The sequence below is a fragment of the Paramisgurnus dabryanus genome, chromosome 12, assembly GCF_030506205.2.
Source record: "Paramisgurnus dabryanus chromosome 12, PD_genome_1.1, whole genome shotgun sequence".
Classification (NCBI taxonomy): Eukaryota; Metazoa; Chordata; class Actinopteri; order Cypriniformes; family Cobitidae; genus Paramisgurnus; species Paramisgurnus dabryanus.
Genome location: NC_133348.1, coordinates 16,408,606 through 16,426,592, shown reverse-complemented (window position 1 = coordinate 16,426,592; position 17,987 = coordinate 16,408,606). Strand labels below are relative to the sequence as shown.

General features: G+C 37.8%; 1 protein-coding gene across 2 annotated transcripts; it reads left to right on the top strand.

Annotated features, from left to right (window-relative positions):
• Positions 1 to 1,427: 1,427 nt before the first annotated feature.
• Positions 1,428 to 17,725, top strand: ywhaqa (tyrosine 3-monooxygenase/tryptophan 5-monooxygenase activation protein, theta polypeptide a). 2 transcript variants are annotated; one of them, XM_065256873.2, is made up of 6 exons: positions 1,428 to 1,582; positions 2,278 to 2,710; positions 12,803 to 12,926; positions 15,064 to 15,227; positions 16,484 to 16,579; positions 16,707 to 17,725. In XM_065256873.2, exons 2-6 carry the CDS (start codon positions 2,417 to 2,419, stop codon positions 16,764 to 16,766), a joined length of 738 nt encoding a protein of 245 aa, XP_065112945.1. In that variant the 5' UTR covers positions 1,428 to 1,582; positions 2,278 to 2,416; the 3' UTR covers positions 16,767 to 17,725. The 2 variants fall into 2 exon arrangements, with proteins under 2 accessions (XP_065112945.1, XP_065112946.1); XM_065256874.2 differs by lacking the exon at positions 1,428 to 1,582 and adding an exon at positions 1,660 to 1,930.
• Positions 17,726 to 17,987: the final 262 nt, after the last annotated feature.

The following is a 17,987-nucleotide window of genomic DNA, read 5'->3' as shown; positions in this document are numbered from 1 at the left end:
GGTAATACAGGAATAATAGACAAAGCATATAACTTTGTTCCTGTGATTCAGTGAAATATGATCCGGTTTAAAGTATCATGATTTACATTATAGTGTTGAGGAATTTCATGCCATGACGTTGAAACTCCTCATTCTGTAGTAAAAACAATAAAAAAACAGTTTTGTCCTCGCAGGTCCATTATGTTTAACAAAAGGATGGGATTACAGGGCAAGAGATCAGTAACTGATATCTAGTTTTTCCTGCTTCAGAGAAAGTCATGTGACCCAGCCTGGACCGGATCTCAATGTGACCCAGAGCAAAATGTCCACTACTTTAAATCGAGCCCTATTTTTTGGGGTTTCTAGTAGCAGGTTTTCGAATAAACAGTGATGATTTTACAAAATGCATGTCACAACTACTAATTCAGAAAGATAAGTGAGTTTTCTGTGCTTAATAAGAAATAGCTTCTAATTGTTTAATTAAGTTAATTTACAGGCTGTGAGCCCAAAGCAGGAGAAATTATTATAATGTCGGTCATCTCTACGTCACCAATCCCAGGAAGTAAACTGTTGCCTTTCAATCCGTGTGTTTGTTTTAGTCCAAGAAAAGAGATTTACGTTGGAGATGATAACTCGTGTCATCGTTTACTTCAGGGTATGTACCTTTTGCATATCCTTAACATGTACTTATACACACTTGCACACCAAAGGAAATGTAAAATCATGAATCGGATATAGGGGCTCTTTAAACAGACACACACAACCACACAACTCACAAAACAAACCAACACTACCATGGCTTACCACAATATGTCTGATTTAGTCATTATAAGTGAAGTTCTTTGTTAATTGGTATGTCATTAGTATGCAGATTTATAATGCATGTTCGTCTAACCTGGATTGATTAAATTAATAGATAGTTGTGCTTTCAGTTAAACATTTGAAACATTTTGTGTACCATAAGATCATCCTTTTGCAGAGCCCATTTAATGCATATGCATCCCATAAAATGTATATACGGTTCATTATTTTGTTTGTCATTCGGCTCTGACCTCAAAGTTGAAGTAAACCATTATATGTCCCCATCTGTACTGTGCATACCTTTGGTTTTCAAAAAGAATAGTGTTTTACCATTAGGTTCCTGATCATGTCATTTCCAGGTTGCAACACTACACAGTTAACTTATTGGAGCAACGCTGCCCTCCTACCAATTTTAAACATTTGCACATAATTAATTTTTTTAGTGTTTAAAAATCACACTCCAACCACGCCCGCTGCGTGCACAAGAATTAAAAGGGGGGAGTGTCCGTTTCAATGATGACGTCCTCTCGCTTGTCCTATTTGGCGTAAATCCCATGGCCTCAGTGGCCAGAAAGATTGGCCCTCCTCAAACACCGCTTTTATTGTCCATTCTTATTAACTATTGGTCAATATAGTTTGACTGACCGTAGTAAGAATGCCACATCTAAACTCTGATTGGATATGTGTTTATGAAACCACGCCCCTTTCCCAGGTTCGGTTGAGACGAAGGCGAATCTTTTCTCCCTCCAACCCGAAGCGGATATAGCTTTTGCGGAGTAGCTGATTGGTACCGCTCTTCAAGGTGGGAAAAGCCGTTTCTTTTTTTGCTATCTTATGTTTTTTCACACTGCATTCGTTTATTGATTATGATAATGTTTGATTTTAGCTTTCGCGGCGTTATTTTGATTAAAGTAAAAGCCCTGTCAGACAGGAGAGAGTCGTTAGCTGTCAGAAGCTAACCAAATCAGTCGCACGCGCTACCAGGTGAACGAGCCGTCATTTCCCATTGGGATGCAACGGTCGGTAATTTATTTAAACTGTAAACTATAAAAATGTTAGAAAAACATATCTGACCGAACCTTGAACAGCCAGTGACGGGGTCGTGGCACTCGTTGTAGTCCAGAAGTAGCAGGCTAACCTTCGCGAGCTGGTACGTTATGTGGTCAGTATTAGATTAGACAAGCGTGAGTAACTAGATCAGTAGAAATTAACGCTTATATCTGATGATAAACACATACATAGTTTAATAGGACAGTGGCGGTCATTCCTAATCTGAATGCCTCTTCCACGTGTTTTTTTTAATTCATAATCTTAATTTTGGACTATGCCTTAAAATAGTAATGTATATCAATATAAAATACATTCTAACAGTTTACAAAATTAAGTAACAATTCCTCGTTGGCTATGTCAATCATTGATAAACACTGTCATAATTCTCGCATTTCCTGTCATTGCATACTTTCTGTCGTGAATGCTACATTTTTGTTTTATCCTCAGGTGCTTCTGGATCACTTCTCTCTCACTGCTTTGGCCAGCAAGCTTCCTCTCTTTCCCTTTACGCACATTTTTCTCCCTCCCCTCTTGGTCGGACTAGCCGTTTCCCAGCGTTGAAACGCTTTTATTGTGTGTTTGAATCATGGATAAGACGGAGCTCATTCAGAAAGCCAAATTGGCGGAGCAGGCCGAGCGCTACGATGACATGGCTTCCTCCATGAAGGAGGTGACGGAGCAGGGAGCTGAGCTCACCAACGAGGAGAGAAACCTCCTGTCTGTCGCCTACAAGAACGTGGTCGGAGCGCGGAGGTCGGCCTGGAGGGTCATCTCGAGTATTGAACAGAAAACCGAGGGCAACGACAAGAAGCTTCAGATGGTGAAGGAATACAGGGAGAAAGTGGAGTGCGAATTACGCGATATCTGCAACGAGGTGTTGGTAAGTCAATGGTGGAAAACATTCTTGTCTGTGTACACTTACTGCTTCTATAAAGGGTTTACTCTATAGTGAGTATAATATACTGACAACTGTATACTGCTATAGACTGACTGACCATGTTATATATTGCATAGCATTATGATTATTGCCCATGGATATTTATATGAAGATCTTCAGATGAAGGCCTTTTGGGTATAGCGATGATAAGGAGCGGGTGCTTTTAGTAGGTATCATCACACGAGCACATGACAGACAAGCATTAAACCCGGTGGTTATGTACCCATCAACCTCATTGTATCAGAAAGAATAGTATTCTTCTCAAAATGACTGTGGCATAGAGCCGTGAAGCTCGGAGAGGAAAACAACCACATACAGTGTTCCAGTGTATAGCTTGGCACCTCATCCCAGTCCTCTTATTGTAAGAGGCTCTTGTGGGACTATTAGAGAATTGATTCCCCGAGCAGTGGTGCAGAGAGAGACAACTAAGCCTTCAGCTTCACACAATCGATATGTATTGCAGGCAGAAGTACAGCATCTCTCTCTCTCCTCCCACAGGCTGAGGCGATTGGGTTCTGTGTCATCAGTATTGGATTCCCACTGTCACTCCCCTAGTAGCCCAGTCATCTCTTTGTCACGCTTATCAAACTTGGTGAAATTATTCAGCTGCAGAGAGAGACAAGACCATTCATGCCAGATTATTAAAAGAAGATGCCATGAATGAATGCAGTTCTGAATCAGAAGTCAAGCTGTGCTTAATATTACCAAGATTTGTCAGTTAAACCAGCTTAAAAGAAGCAAATAATTCAGTAGTTCTGTCTTTACCTTAACAAAGAGGTCCTCTGGTTTTGTTCTTTAGCTGTTTGAATTTTTTCTGTATTGTTTTCATTTACAAAATAGGATCTTAGCTGTTCTTTCCCATATAGTGAAATTTATAGAGTAATGCTACAATAACGAACAATGAAAATAGTCCATGCAATTTGTGCGCTATATCCAAGTCTTCTAAATTCTTTGAGGCACAAACTGAAGTTTGAACTGGAGTTTTATTTATTTATATATTTACATTTTTGAAGTACAAATGGGTGATTATATAAATATCTGGAAATTGTCTGTCAATAGATTAAAATATTTAATCTAGATTAATCACATGATTTCATGAGTTAACTCGCGATTAATCGCAAATTAATCTCACATTTTTATCTGTTCTAAATTTACCTTAAAAAACAGGGTTCCCACGGGTTCTTGCAATCCTTGAAAGTTTTTGAATCTGGATGAAAAAATTCAAGGCCCTGGAAAGTTTTTGAAAATATACATACATAGATACAGGTCATTTCTATATGCGTATGTTGATTCATACTAGGGCTGCACGATGTGAGGAAAAGTTGCGATGTGCGGTGACATTGTTTAATGTTGCGATGACGATGTGAGTTGCGATAAATATTTTATATTTTTTCATGTTTTAGGGGCCATTCACATGTCGCGCCTAAAAACGCGTGGAAAAAACTAGACACGTAGGTTATTGTCATATGACCTGCACGCTGCGCTTGTGTCATTCTGAAAAGTTAAAATGTTTTTGAACAGCCTGGAAAAAATGAGCGCGTCACACCACGTGCAAGTCGCGACCGCGGTGCTTCCAGAGCGCACATACTGCCCGCCTACATTTGAAATAATGAACTTAAACACGCAATAGACGCAATATGTGAATCACCGCTTCCACACTACCTGTGTTTGCAGCGTCATCTCTCCTAAATCCAAAATAATTTCATGATATAGCTGAAGTGCTGTTCCTTTTCACCACAAGGTCTTCGTCTGACAACACATTTTCCTCACTCTTCTCTCCTTCCTCCGCCATTGTTTTTGCTAACAGGCACAGCGTCGCAACTGACACCTCACAAATCAATCTGAGCGTAGCTGACTTGGGAGTTCCCCTGATTGGCCTAATAGCATGAACGCGCAAACCATGTCTTCATATCGCGATGACGATGAAAATTCGATGTATCGTTCAGCCCTAATTCATACCAAAATGCTTTTTTGCATAGTTGTGTTTGACACATGAAAACATCTTTGGTTACGTATGAGAAGGGAACGAGGCGCTGCGTCTCCCTTGCTTGCCATACTTCCTGCGTCCCTGTAACGCCATCTTTGGCAATATTTCAGATAGCGATATACTACCTGGCTCCCGAATCACCCTGTTTTTGTTGTTAAGCCTCACCATTGGTTGAATTTGATATACACATCAATGTTTCCCATAGATCTGAAATTTACTTGTGGTGGTAGCTCGTGAAAAGGGCAATCATTATCCACCGACAAAAAATGGTCTACTATACATGTGACAAAGAACTAATAATGTGTGACACAACACAATACTTTGATTTATTAAACATTAATATTAATTTTACATTATAGTTCATTAATCTAACCACCCCAAACTTTCTTTGCCATAAACAAAGCTTACACTGTTTGCCAAAGCACCACGAAAACACTTGATGTTTTTGCACTGATATATGAAGTAATTTGATGACCCCTTTTATCAAACTCAATATATACAATACCAAGTATATAGCCTATTAATAGACAGTGCAGGTTTATAGATTATAAATGTGACTGATGTAGGGCTGGAACGACGCGTCGACGTAGTCGATTACGTCGATTACGTAATTACGTCGATTTGCCGGAAATGCGTCGATGCGTCGCACTGTTTACATTTTGAAATGAAGGCGGCTTCAGCTCCAACCGGGTGATAAAAGTGTTATACCAAACAGACAGAACGCGATCAAAAGTGTGGGAATACTTTAAGCAGAGACCAAATAAAACACATACTGTGTAAAACTGAAATGGCATACCACAGCAGCGCAACACCTGTGTATGATCATCTTAAAAGAAGAAAACCTGGAGCTCTCCGACCTCAAAATGACGAGACATCAGCGTAAGAATTTGAACTATTACAGTAAGTTTTTATACTTACTCTATAAACAATAGAATCAATACATATTGTGCTTAATACAGCTGCGTTTACATCTTCGTTTAATACGAGCTGCGAGACGCCTGACAGACGTGACATTGCATCGCTTCTGGGCAGTATGTTGAAACAGTAAATAAAGAGCAGGACATGTTTTTATATTAAGAAGTTATGAAATAATAAGTTACTGTCACATTGAGAACTGATAGGCATGTGCCCGCGTGCACTGAAAGCCAGCTGGCAGTGCGGAGTTCCCAATGAACGTCTTTTTTGCGAATATGTGCGCAGATATTACAGAAGCTCGTCTTGTAAGGTATTCCTGACATGCGTTTATTTAAAGTAACAGCGGCGTAAACGCTGTTTATAAAATATTAGAAGATCATACTAACTGAACTTGTTTTTTACCCGGAACTTAAGAAAAGTTAAATGTTAAAGTTAAATGAGAATGCAGTACTACTAATAGTAATAATATTAACAGTAATAATATAACCATTACATCTTATATAAGGGTTCATGAATCACAATGAACTTATTTTTACTTCAGTCTGAACTAATGCTGAGTTAATGCATGTACTAATCATAAACTAATGTTTAACATATTAATATATGCCTATTTTATTGTTTAAGGTGAATAATGCCTCTTTTAAAGGGACACTGCCACTTTATTTTTCATGTTGAAAATTTTGGTTTGTGTGTTTGTTTAATTAAGAAAATGCTTAAATAAAATGTTGGCGTTAATGGCAGATGTTACATTTATTATTTGTTGGGGAATTATATGTATAAAAAATCATTAGACTATTCGATTAATCGAAAAAATAATCGATAGATTAATCGGTTGAAAAAATAGTCGATAGTTGCAGCTCTAGACTGATGTTATAATGGTAATAATTTCTATTAGATAGGCACTTTTACTGCTTCTGCTTTCTATTACTCTTTTGCCGATTAAAAAAAGCTTAATCCACTAATTACTTCAGATTTAAAAGTCTATTTGCTGTCCCGATGACAGACTTTACATTACAGCTTTACATAACACTTTCCCCTGGAGGCGTCCCCAAAGTGTCACCGCAGTGATGCAGCGCGAGTTCCCCCGAAAGGGAACTGCAACAATGTATCTTAAAAGGTACCACAATGTAACCTTGCTCTCACTTGAAATGTGTCCTCACATTTAGTCCTTGAATTTGAGGGTATTGGACATGGAAAGTCCTTGAAGGTCCTTGAATTTGAAGTTAAATGAAGCGTGGGAACCCTGAAAAAAAATCAAAACAATGCATGACTTGTTTGAAACTTCAACCTGTTTGAAGTTGACAGAGTCAGCAAAAGTAATTTTGAGAAAATTGTGACAAATTTCCACAAAATTACCACACCCATACCTTAAAATAATAGATTTAATAAAAAGATTTAGCACACATAAAGTCAAAAACAATAGCAATATATGTTAAACTTTTTTTTTTCTTTTTGTTTGATTGACATTGAGACAGACAACTTTTAAGATCTACTATAATGCAAAGATCTTTAATGTTAACACATCAGATATTTTTCCACAGTTAACCAAACATTTACTTCAGATATAACATTATAGGTCCTACCTGTAATACGATGGTCAGCATAGTGTTAGCGCACCACCAGATTTTTGTGTACTTTGTATGTGCAGGTCGCACATGCGTATTTAATGTTCTTTCAGTAATAAGTTCATCAACAAGATGGCAATCCTAGATTCACAAGTTAGTAAACCCAATAAACAAAATGCACTAGAACGCATGCAAGCTACATCAACAATGGAGGGCATATATAGCCCTTTTCACACAGAGATTACGGAAAATGCATCCAGGATTTTCCAGAATCTGTGCCTACATTCACACACATACCATAAAGATCTTGTTAACACACGTAATGTATTTAAAGTGCTGCACTTGGTAGTTTTTTTCCCAACGCATCTGAAGTTTGCTAATTGTCCGTGATTTCTCTCTCTCTAGAAACCACGCGTGTGCATTTTTGTTTATGATAAGATCATAAGAAGTGCGCGTTGCGCTGTTCTGTCATACTGCTGAATGATCTCAGCTTCAGCGTGGATGGTGACGAACTCCCTCATCTCTGCTTCAGTCCAGTTTGCCGACCATTTTTTCGTTATGAATTTTGATTTGCATTTAAATACCTGTGTCAAAGAGCTTAACCATAACTTCTGGTTGCGATCACACGCGTCTACACTACGGCACGCCCCTTGCGCCATTGTATCTGCATCTTGTTAACACAGAATGCTTTCAATGAACGTTAAGGCAGTGTGTCTAGGTTCTTTTTACGGGAGCGGTCCTAGAACATTAACGGGAAGTGTTTGTGTTAACCCAGAAGCGTTTCTGTCAATTTTATGGACATTTTCTGGGACCAAAGTGCTGTGTGAATGGGGTTCATGAGAGATGAAGGGCATATATGAGAGATCATTTATAAAATCATGATTTTCAGCTATATAATTTTTTTAAAAGCAGAAGAGTGCTTGATGACCAAAGAGAGATTGATGACAGTTGTCATATCTGGCAAAAACGTTCTTGCATAATTATTTCTCACGTCTAAAGAAAGCGAGGTTGTCTCATGCCACAGAATGATAATTATTTATAATATAATCATTTGGTCCGAAAAAAGTGACCTCAAATACTAAAAATAGCATTTAACATGTGCCCATTATCCCACCACAGATTATTGTATTGTATTGTATTGTGTAAGACTATTGTGATAATACAACTAATCCTGTAAGGAAAGGTATCTTTAACACAAGGGGCCATCCTGAAGGGGGCAGGGAACGTATAGTGTTGCACCAGTTGACAGGATATGGACATGCACATCATCTCCATCACCGTTTCTCAGCATCTCCTCATGCTGAAGAAAAGGAGAGGAAGAGCATTAAAATAGCTGGTTTCCTGCTAAACATGAATAGGTGAGTTGGTAAAGAATAGAAGGTCAGGGTCCACTGACACACGGGGAGGTTATCTATTCGAGTAAAGTATAAAGGGCATGTCTTTATAAAGCCTCTCATTGTCTGAATTGTGACTACTACATCAGAGACTTTTATGAGAGTGCTTCAATGGTAGGGATCTGGTTTTATATGCAAAAGAGGTGAGGCATGTATCACATGGTTGAGTTGCATAATTATAATTGCATTTGGGTGCCAATGGCTTATTTTTATTTACTGGTTGGTGTGACATTGTGGAAACCTCTGGGCCGGTAAACAGAGGGTTGCTGGTTGAGTCACCACCAAACTATGCCATAATATCATACAAGTAACCATAATATAACCAAAGCTGCAGATTATTGTCATGCTAGTTATTCGGTCTTTCATGAACCCCATTCACACAGATCGTTAATTTCCTGAAAAACACACAAAATTGCCAGCATGTCATTGCAACAAAAAGTTATTGTTGTTTGACATGGTGGGTTTAAATGAAGATCAATATATTAACAATGAAAAATGTCTGCAAACTGGAATAAAGCAGAGATCAGGGAGCTCATCTTTTTTGGAGCTCATCAGGTTTCTCGAGAGAGAAAAATCGCAGAAAATAAACAAACTTTTTAAAAGGGACACTCAACTTTTTTGAAAATAGGCTTATTTTCCAGCTCTCCTAGAGTGAAACATTTGGGTTTAACTGTTTTGGAATCCATATAGCCGATCTCCGGGTCTGGCGGTACCACTTTTAGCATAGCTTAGCATAATCCATTGAATCTGATTAGACTATTAGCATTGCGCTCAAAAATGAGCAAAGAGTTTGATATTTTTCCTATTTAAAACTTGACTCCTCTGTGGTTTACATCATGTACTAAGAACAACATAAAAAATTGCGGATATGGCTAGGAACTATATTCTCATTTCGGCGTAATAATCAAGGACTTTGTTGCCGTACCATGGGTGCAGCCGACGCAATGATATTAAACAATTCCTGAAAGTAGTCCCCTTGGTAACTTTCTATAGCTGGGGACTATTTTCGGGCACTGCGTAATAGGGCTGTGTATCGCCAACAATTTCCCGATACGATACGTATCCCGATACGATGCGCATTACGATACAAGACTATTTTGAATTACATTTTTTGTTCAGAATTTAGTAACATTATTATTATTATTATTATTATTATTATTATTATTATTATTATCTGTTTATTGTACATTGAATAAGCAGTGTTGTAAGTAGCTCTGTATCTCTTCTCTAGACGTACACTTTTCACATGCAAATCTTTGTCGTGTTCTTCTCAAATGCGTTAGTTATGTTTTATAAGAGAGTGGCTAATAAAGCCCTTTGCAGTAGTATAGGCTAAGATCTGCGCTTTCATACTGAACTCATTGATTTTAAATACACACAAGCGCGCGCGCGAGAGAGCGAGAACGTGAGCGGGAGTACGCTGCTCGCTATGCAGACAAGTGCGCCAGCGAGACAGACACGCAAAGTGAAATTATACCCCGCTACCTTTAACTCTACGTACTCCACAGGACACATGCGTCCTTTCCAAATGGATCACGGATCAACAGCGATTCGTCACGTTACTTTCAAAAGTGCATCCGAATCGATACGGAAGGTGCTGTATCGATGCGCGCATCGTCAGGCGTCCATGACGATGTATCGTCGTATCGATATTTTGACCACAGCACTACTGCGTAATATCATTGTAATATCATCCCATAGCAAAAATATCGAAAATCTTTTGTCATTTTTGAGCACGGTAATAATGGTCTAATCAGATTCAATGAATTATGCTAAGCTATGCTAAAAGTGGTATCGCCAAACCCAGAGATTGGCTGAATGGATTCCTAAACAGTAAAACTCAATTGTTTAACTCTAGGGGAGCTGAAAAATAAGCCTATTTTCCAAAAAAGTGGAGTGTCCCTTTAAGATGCTGCGGATGAAATCCACCAAGCGACAAATACAATATACCTATAATATAGGGGTGGGCGATAAACCGGTAGACAAAATTAACCGGTAGAAATTTGTCAACCGGTAGAGATTTTGGACTATCGTTTCTATCGAGGTTACGTGCCCACGTCACGCTCCTGTGCGTGTGGTCGCGAAAACGTAACGTTTGTACACGTATTTAAGCACTGCAGTTTTAAAACAAGTTATTTTAAGCCATTGAAACACAGACAACAGATCTGTATGCGTGCGTTCTTTCTGTGTGTCAGGAGCGGACAAGTCGCGCAACCGCTGCTCTTTCTGTCTGTGAGGAGCGCGCAAGTCGCGCGACCTCTGCTTATTAAGCTCGTGAGCATTTTTCCCGCTTTATTGGCCTTAAATACACATATGCGTCAAAATTCCCGTCTTTGCAAGCATAATCATAAACACGACCAGTAAGGTCTTAAGAGAAAGTAAACAGCTAAAAGAGAAAGCGCATGTGTAACAGTGTATTGGATCCGGACTTTGGTCTTAAAGGGGAAGTTACCTAATTTTGCTCCTGTATGTCACTCGTGTTAATCAAACAGCATTGAGAAAAAAATCTCTCGCTCCTGATTAAATCACTTTTCTACCTTAAATAAAAATATATATAGGCCTATACATACATGCATAATTATTTATTATCATTCTTATATCATTAACTGTTTATCTTCAGATAGCTTAAGTTTTGTTTGTTTTTATCTTCTTTCTATGCTTGTATATGTTTTTTGTGAGAATTATGAACATTTCTATGGTATTAAAGATTTAAACCTTATTAAAACATAAAAAACTCTACCGTGATACATATCGTTATCATGATATAAAATTAATCCTATCGTGATAGAAGATTTTGGTCATATCGCCCACCCCTACTATAATATAGCACGTCTTTTATGGGATCTTTACTGTATGGGTGTGCATACACACACACAGCTTTTAGAAAGTTTTTTGTGTATTTTCTGTAATCTGCGTGTAAAAAGGGCTATAGAGATGCATCTACCTCAAAGAGCTTTATTTAAAATGTCACTGTCTGTTTTCGCTTAGCCACTTCACAGGGATGCGGGCTTAATGCTTTGCCTCATTGCTATTGGACTGAAGTGTACTCCACAACATTTGGCCGCATAAATTGTCTTTCATTATCAGATCCTGTTCCTGGAACCATTGAGTTTCTTTTCATTAGATGTAACCAGCTGGATGTTATAATAGGGTGATGCCTGGCTTTGTTTCAGACACTTTCATTTAAAGACATTACAGCTGGGCTTATTATCAGCGAGACATTGTATGTCATTATGTTGAGTTAGGTTCAAATGTCAGGCTTGCTTTTTCTGACATTTGGCCTTTAAGTGTAGTTATTGTTAGCAGCAGGCAAAAACTGATGTTAAGAGTACTTAAACTTAAGTGACAGTGCATTAGATAGCATGAGGCCTGCTTTGGAGAATCTGTGTAATAGTAAACAGGGCTATATCTCTCATTGAAGTTACAGTGGTTAGGCATGTTGTGTTGCTGAGGTTCTTTTCTTTTTTTATCTGACACGTCATAATTTGTTCCACAGCACCCAACCTTTCAGCGGATCAACTTTCAATTTACTCAGATTGCCAATGTTTTGTGCTTAGTAAACATCTGGAAGATGTCCAGAAAGCTGTAATTTATGGTTCCTGTTCCATGGATGTTGTCACATTTCATTTTTATTGCTTATGCTGACGAATGCTTTTATGTTTTGGCCAGACATCATTGTCTGTGTTGTCACTATATGTCCTGCAGTACTCAAGCTTGTTGTCTCATCCCCTGTCCTTGTGGATCGATTAAATTGGACATCAGAAGAATCAAATGATGTCAGTTAAACACAGTAATGTCATTTCTTTCTTTGTTGTATCTTTTAAAGACAGTTTTTACACACAGCAGAGAATGTACAGGGTTGGTGCAGAAGAAATAAGAGACTGAGGTTGTCACACAGGAAGTCTGCACTCTTCTCTTGTTTATGTGCCTTTGCATGGTTTTGTCTAACAGAGACCCATATAACCGCCAACGCCCAGAGTGTGGTAAACTGGGGGTGATGCATAATATCAGTTTACACTTAACTGAAATGAAAGAGGTGGATGCCGTGTATAAAATATTTGGCCTTTGTTAAATCAATAAAGTTTACAATCCCATAATGCCGCTGCCTTTATAAACAGTGTGTTTAAAGTAGATTAATACAATTTTGACATTTCCTCTCTTTCCCCACCCTTAGGGACTACTGGGCAAATATTTGATCGAGAACTCTACAAATCCAGAGAGCAAAGTCTTCTATTTAAAGATGAAGGGTGACTACTTCAGATATCTCGCTGAGGTCGCCTCAGGAGAGGACAGGAAGGGTAAGTGTCTCATTTTTGTTTTAGAGGAAAAGGGTGTGTGCAAGTGCATGCCTGTTTAATTTCAGTAATGCTGTCACAGTCTGGGTTGCTTTACATTAAGCAAAAATGTCCCATTCCAGACGTCAGATGTAAATTATGTTAATCTTGTTTGTGTCACAGTTTGTTCTTTGCTTTGGGCAAAATTAGGCCCGTGGATGTAATACATATTCAGGATGAATGATTTTCGATTCTGAATTTGGATGCAGAGAATTTAGTTGCTTTGGGAGCTTTTTTACACCCTTACTGAATTTGCTGCTTTTTTGGGAGAGTATCTTATCTGTGAATTTATACTTCCTCTGGCTGATAACTGGTTTAAAACATGTCATGGAGACCCAGTTTAGAATTTGGTTTAGGGAGATTTTTTTAATAACATATAATGACAGCTTTTTTCCCTTTTAACAAAACCTAACAACAATAAAAAAAAGTTGAGAAACATTTCATGCTGAGAAAGGATGTTTCTATTAGACATTTAGTTAAGAGATGCACTGATAGTCAGTATCAGTTGTTAAAAGCAATTTTCACACTATCAGCCAGTAATTTAAAAACCACAGATAGTCATGGCTGATATGTCCTGTCAATTAAAAGACAACAGGAAAATCCAATGAATTTGAGCTCTGTGTATGGAAAATATAAAAAACATCACTAATTTAATGTTCAAAATTTAGTCAATGCAAGTTAATATACCAATCAAACGATCGGTATTGGCAGATATCAGTCTGAATAATCGGTATCAGTAAGAAAAAAATCATATCAGTACATATTCACATTTAGTCAAAGATCTTAAGGGGAATTTTTGCTCGTTGTATCTTTTCTGAGTCATAATTGCATGTTGTTTTAAATTACTTTCTGTAATTGATCATGTAAAAAACCCTGCATGATTCTGCACGCTTCCTCAGAAAGGCTAAAAAGCAATTGCTGAATAGATTTTTTTGTGCACAATACTAGGGATGCACCGAAAAAGAAAATTCTTAGCCAAAGCGGAACAATTTTTATGTATTTTTTAATTTTCCTAATAATTTTGCCGATTTTCCCACCATTGCACAAGTTAAATTTTCAATATGTCCTTTTTACTATATTTATTTAAGAATGAAAATTTGTATTCATTATAGGGCTTTTTACACCTGGTCACTTGGATATCTGACTTTTAAAACTGTTCCGTTTACATTCGACCACATAAATGAGTCTTTACTAAACGGAAATTAATCCGATTTTCTATTCCCACACAAAATGCAAATACCTATTAATTTCTCTGCCCTAAGAAACTTGCAACGGCGCATTTAAGCAGCAATGTATGTTGAGCAGCGGACACGTGCCTGTGTGCACAGGTGGAAAGTTTGACAGTAATGGCAGAGGAAAAAGCGCTCAAGTTCAACAAAGCGGTCTAACAAAAAGCTTATTGTTAATAAACGTTTTATTTTTCATTTAATATAAATAGTGTGTTTGTCATTGTAGGACTTAACTGGTTTTAGGAAGATTTTATGACATACTGCAGACGCTCTTCATCATTCTATGAAGTCTCTTGTACTTCGTGCTTGTGCATTCAGCAAGCAAATATCTAGGATTGCCGCCGCCGTTTCTTTCTCATACACTGCATGGTGTTTAGGATGTCTTGATTTTAAATTATAAAGGACACTTGTATAGTGCTGTATTTTTTGTGTCTTTCTTGAACACTTTAAAATGCTTACCAACATGTTTGCTGCATTTGCACGGCTCTCACTCTGTGCTGGTTGCTATTAATTGCGTCATCAAAGACCTCAGTATTCGCTAAAATGTATCCCGCTTTTTCACTTGTTTGGCCGAACACCCAAAATTAGTTTTTTACGATTTTCGCAAAATAATTTCGGTTGCCAAACAATTGGTGCATCCCTACAAAATACCTTTACAGTACCCCTTAGGTAATATGTACATCAGCAAAATAAATCTAGAAAAATGCACGTAGTAGATTGGGATATAAGAATCAGCAACACTGAAATTCACTAGTGAAAGGACCAACAGGTCTAAATTCCAAACCCCATGAGGAGCCAGTTATTATTTTTGCATGGTGTTTCATCACAATTATTGTGTGATGTAACATTTTATATTTTGTGTTTTCCCACAGAGACAATAACTAACTCTCAAGGCGCCTACCAAGATGCGTTTGACATCAGTAAGAAGGAGATGCAGCCCACACACCCCATCCGTCTGGGCCTGGCTCTCAACTTTTCCGTCTTCTACTATGAGATCCTTAACTCTCCTGAGCAGGCTTGCGCTCTGGCTAAACAAGTGAGTTTTTTTTAAGATGACCCATCACTCTGTTGCTTGCTGAACTCCATTGGTTTAATCACTGTTAAAATTTCAGTGCATGATATCAAACCTATCTTGTGCTTTAAAGGGACACTTCAATTATTTTGAAAATATGCTAATTTTACAGCTTCCCTAGAGTTAAACATTTGATTTTTACCGTTTTGGGATACATTCAGATGATCTCTGGGTCTGGCGCTACCACTTTTAGCATAGCTTAGCATAATCCATTAAATCTGATTAGACCATAAGCATCGCTCTAAAAAATAACCAGAGAGTTTCTATATTTTTCCTGTTTAAAACTTGGCTCTTTTGTAGTTACATAATGTACTAAGACCGACAGAAAATAAAAAGGTAGCGATTTTCTAGGCAGATATGGCTAGGAACTATACTCTCATTCTGGCGTAATAATCAAGGACTTTGCTGCTGTAACATGGCTGCAGCAGGCGCAATGATATTATGCAGCGCCTGAAAATAGCCCCCTGCTATTGAAAGTATTTTTGCGCACTGCGTAATATCAGTATGCCTGCTGCAGCCATGTTACAGCCACAAAGTCCTTGATTATTATGCCAGATTGAGAGTATACTTCCTATAGGTCCTAAATCAGAACTTTACATTTTCCGTCGGTCTTAGTACACGATGTAACTACAGAAGAGTCAAGTTTTAAATGGGAAAAATTATGAAACGCTTTGCTTATTTTTTTGCGAGATGCTAATGGTCTAATTAGATTCAATGGATTATGCTAAAAGTGGTAGCACCAGACCCGGAGATCAGCTAAATGGATTCCAAAATGGTAAAATTAAAAGTTTATCTTTAGGGGAGCTGGAAAATTAGCATGTTTTCAAAAAAAGTGCAGCGTCCCTTTAAAGAACTGTATGATATAACTGCTACCAGTAGCATGTTTTGCATGTAAAATATGATAGGCTTCTTATTAAGGAACTGACTTGTTGTCCAAACAATGGAAGATGTAAGATTTGGTAAAGGGAAAAATGGAAACTATGATTATTTTGATAAATTGTCTTTGGTGCTGGCACACTTTACCTTTAAAATCAAGTTAAATCCTGTTTGTTACCTCTGTCAATGGGAAATTCCAACAGAATATGTCTTTGAGGACTTGTTACTTTTCCTCAAGCTTTAAATATCACCAGGCACGTAGTTTGCATTCCAAAAGCTTGACTCTTGTGGTTTCTTCACAAATCTCCACATACCTCTAACTTATTGCTGCCTTTTCCTCACAGGCATTTGACGAAGCCATTGCAGAGCTTGATACACTGAACGAAGACTCGTATAAAGACAGCACACTTATCATGCAGCTGCTCAGAGACAACCTCACAGTGAGTTCCAGATCCATACTGAACTACAAAAAAAACACATTACAGTATTGAAATTTACTTGGTCAGGTTTGAGATTGAACATCTATTCATGTTCAAGCATGTCTTTTTCTCATTTCCCCCCCATTAGTTATGGACCTCTGACACCGCTGCAGATGAGGGTGAGGCTGGAGATGGAGGAGAAAACTAAGAGTCCACATAATCTCTTCACAGATTAAAGAATCCTGGAAAATGACAACTTTTTACACTTCTTCATTCCTTATTGTGTCACTTATGATTATTCTAGCCATGTAAGCCCATGATCATACCAATGAGCTGTAAGTGTGGGAATTCCAATCAGTTTTTTTCCACCACGTGGCTTGTGGTTGTAATGAAAGTAAATATTAAGTTAAAGTACATCTCCATTTCTTGGTTTTGTGTTTTTGTCCTTTGGCCTTCTTTATGTGCACTGTCTGCTGTAGAAAAGTATTAGCCTCACATAAAATCGATTGTCCTTTAATTGTGACAAAGCGACTAGTGTGTATATTATGGTGTAATCTAAAGCATTGGAAGATTCAGTCACAAAATGCAAAGCGTTTCGTATCAAGCATGGCTAGTTCTTGTCCTATATCACCTGCCATCATTTTAGGGAGATCAACATACACTTGAAAGAGATAAACGTTTGTTGAATTGTCATAGTGTTGGCTTGAAATGGGCCTTTACTTTAGTATTGATCGCAGGAAAGATGTTGTCTCACCAGATCAGCAAACATTGCTCAGCCAAGTATGCACTTTTCATAGACCAGAGATTCATGAAGGTAACAAAACACTCCTGCCTGGTTATGGTTTTCACTTTAACGTGTTACCTTGCGATGGCTCATGATGGTAAAAAAAATCTATAAAAATACCATGCATGCCCATATTTCAATATACACTGGAATGAGAACCAATACTGCATACGTTTGGTTAAGTACTTTTCATTGCAGGTTTATGCACATGTTGAGAGGATGTTTGATTTGTCAAGTGATGTCTGTAGTTATTTGGACCACTGTTGTGTTTTTGCTAATCATTCACTGTAGTCCTTTACCTCTCCCCAAAGCCTTGTGAAAATGTATAAACCCTACATAACGGCTATGTAACCAGAATTAAAATGACCATTTTATAAACCATACATTTTGTCTGAAATTGTATTGTTTTGGGGTTTTAATTTTCATTAATAGTTGTTTTAGATCGTTTTATTAAAAACTACTTAAATATGAAAGACATTAAATATTCACGTAGTTTAAAAGAATTTGGAAATGTGATCAGTCAATGGATCAGAATTAAAGTGGCACCTTTAGATATTTACAACTCCATAAGTAAAAACATCACGAGAATTTGCTTGTGATTTAAATAAACCTTCAGACGCTGAACTGAAGTTTATGTAAGGATTT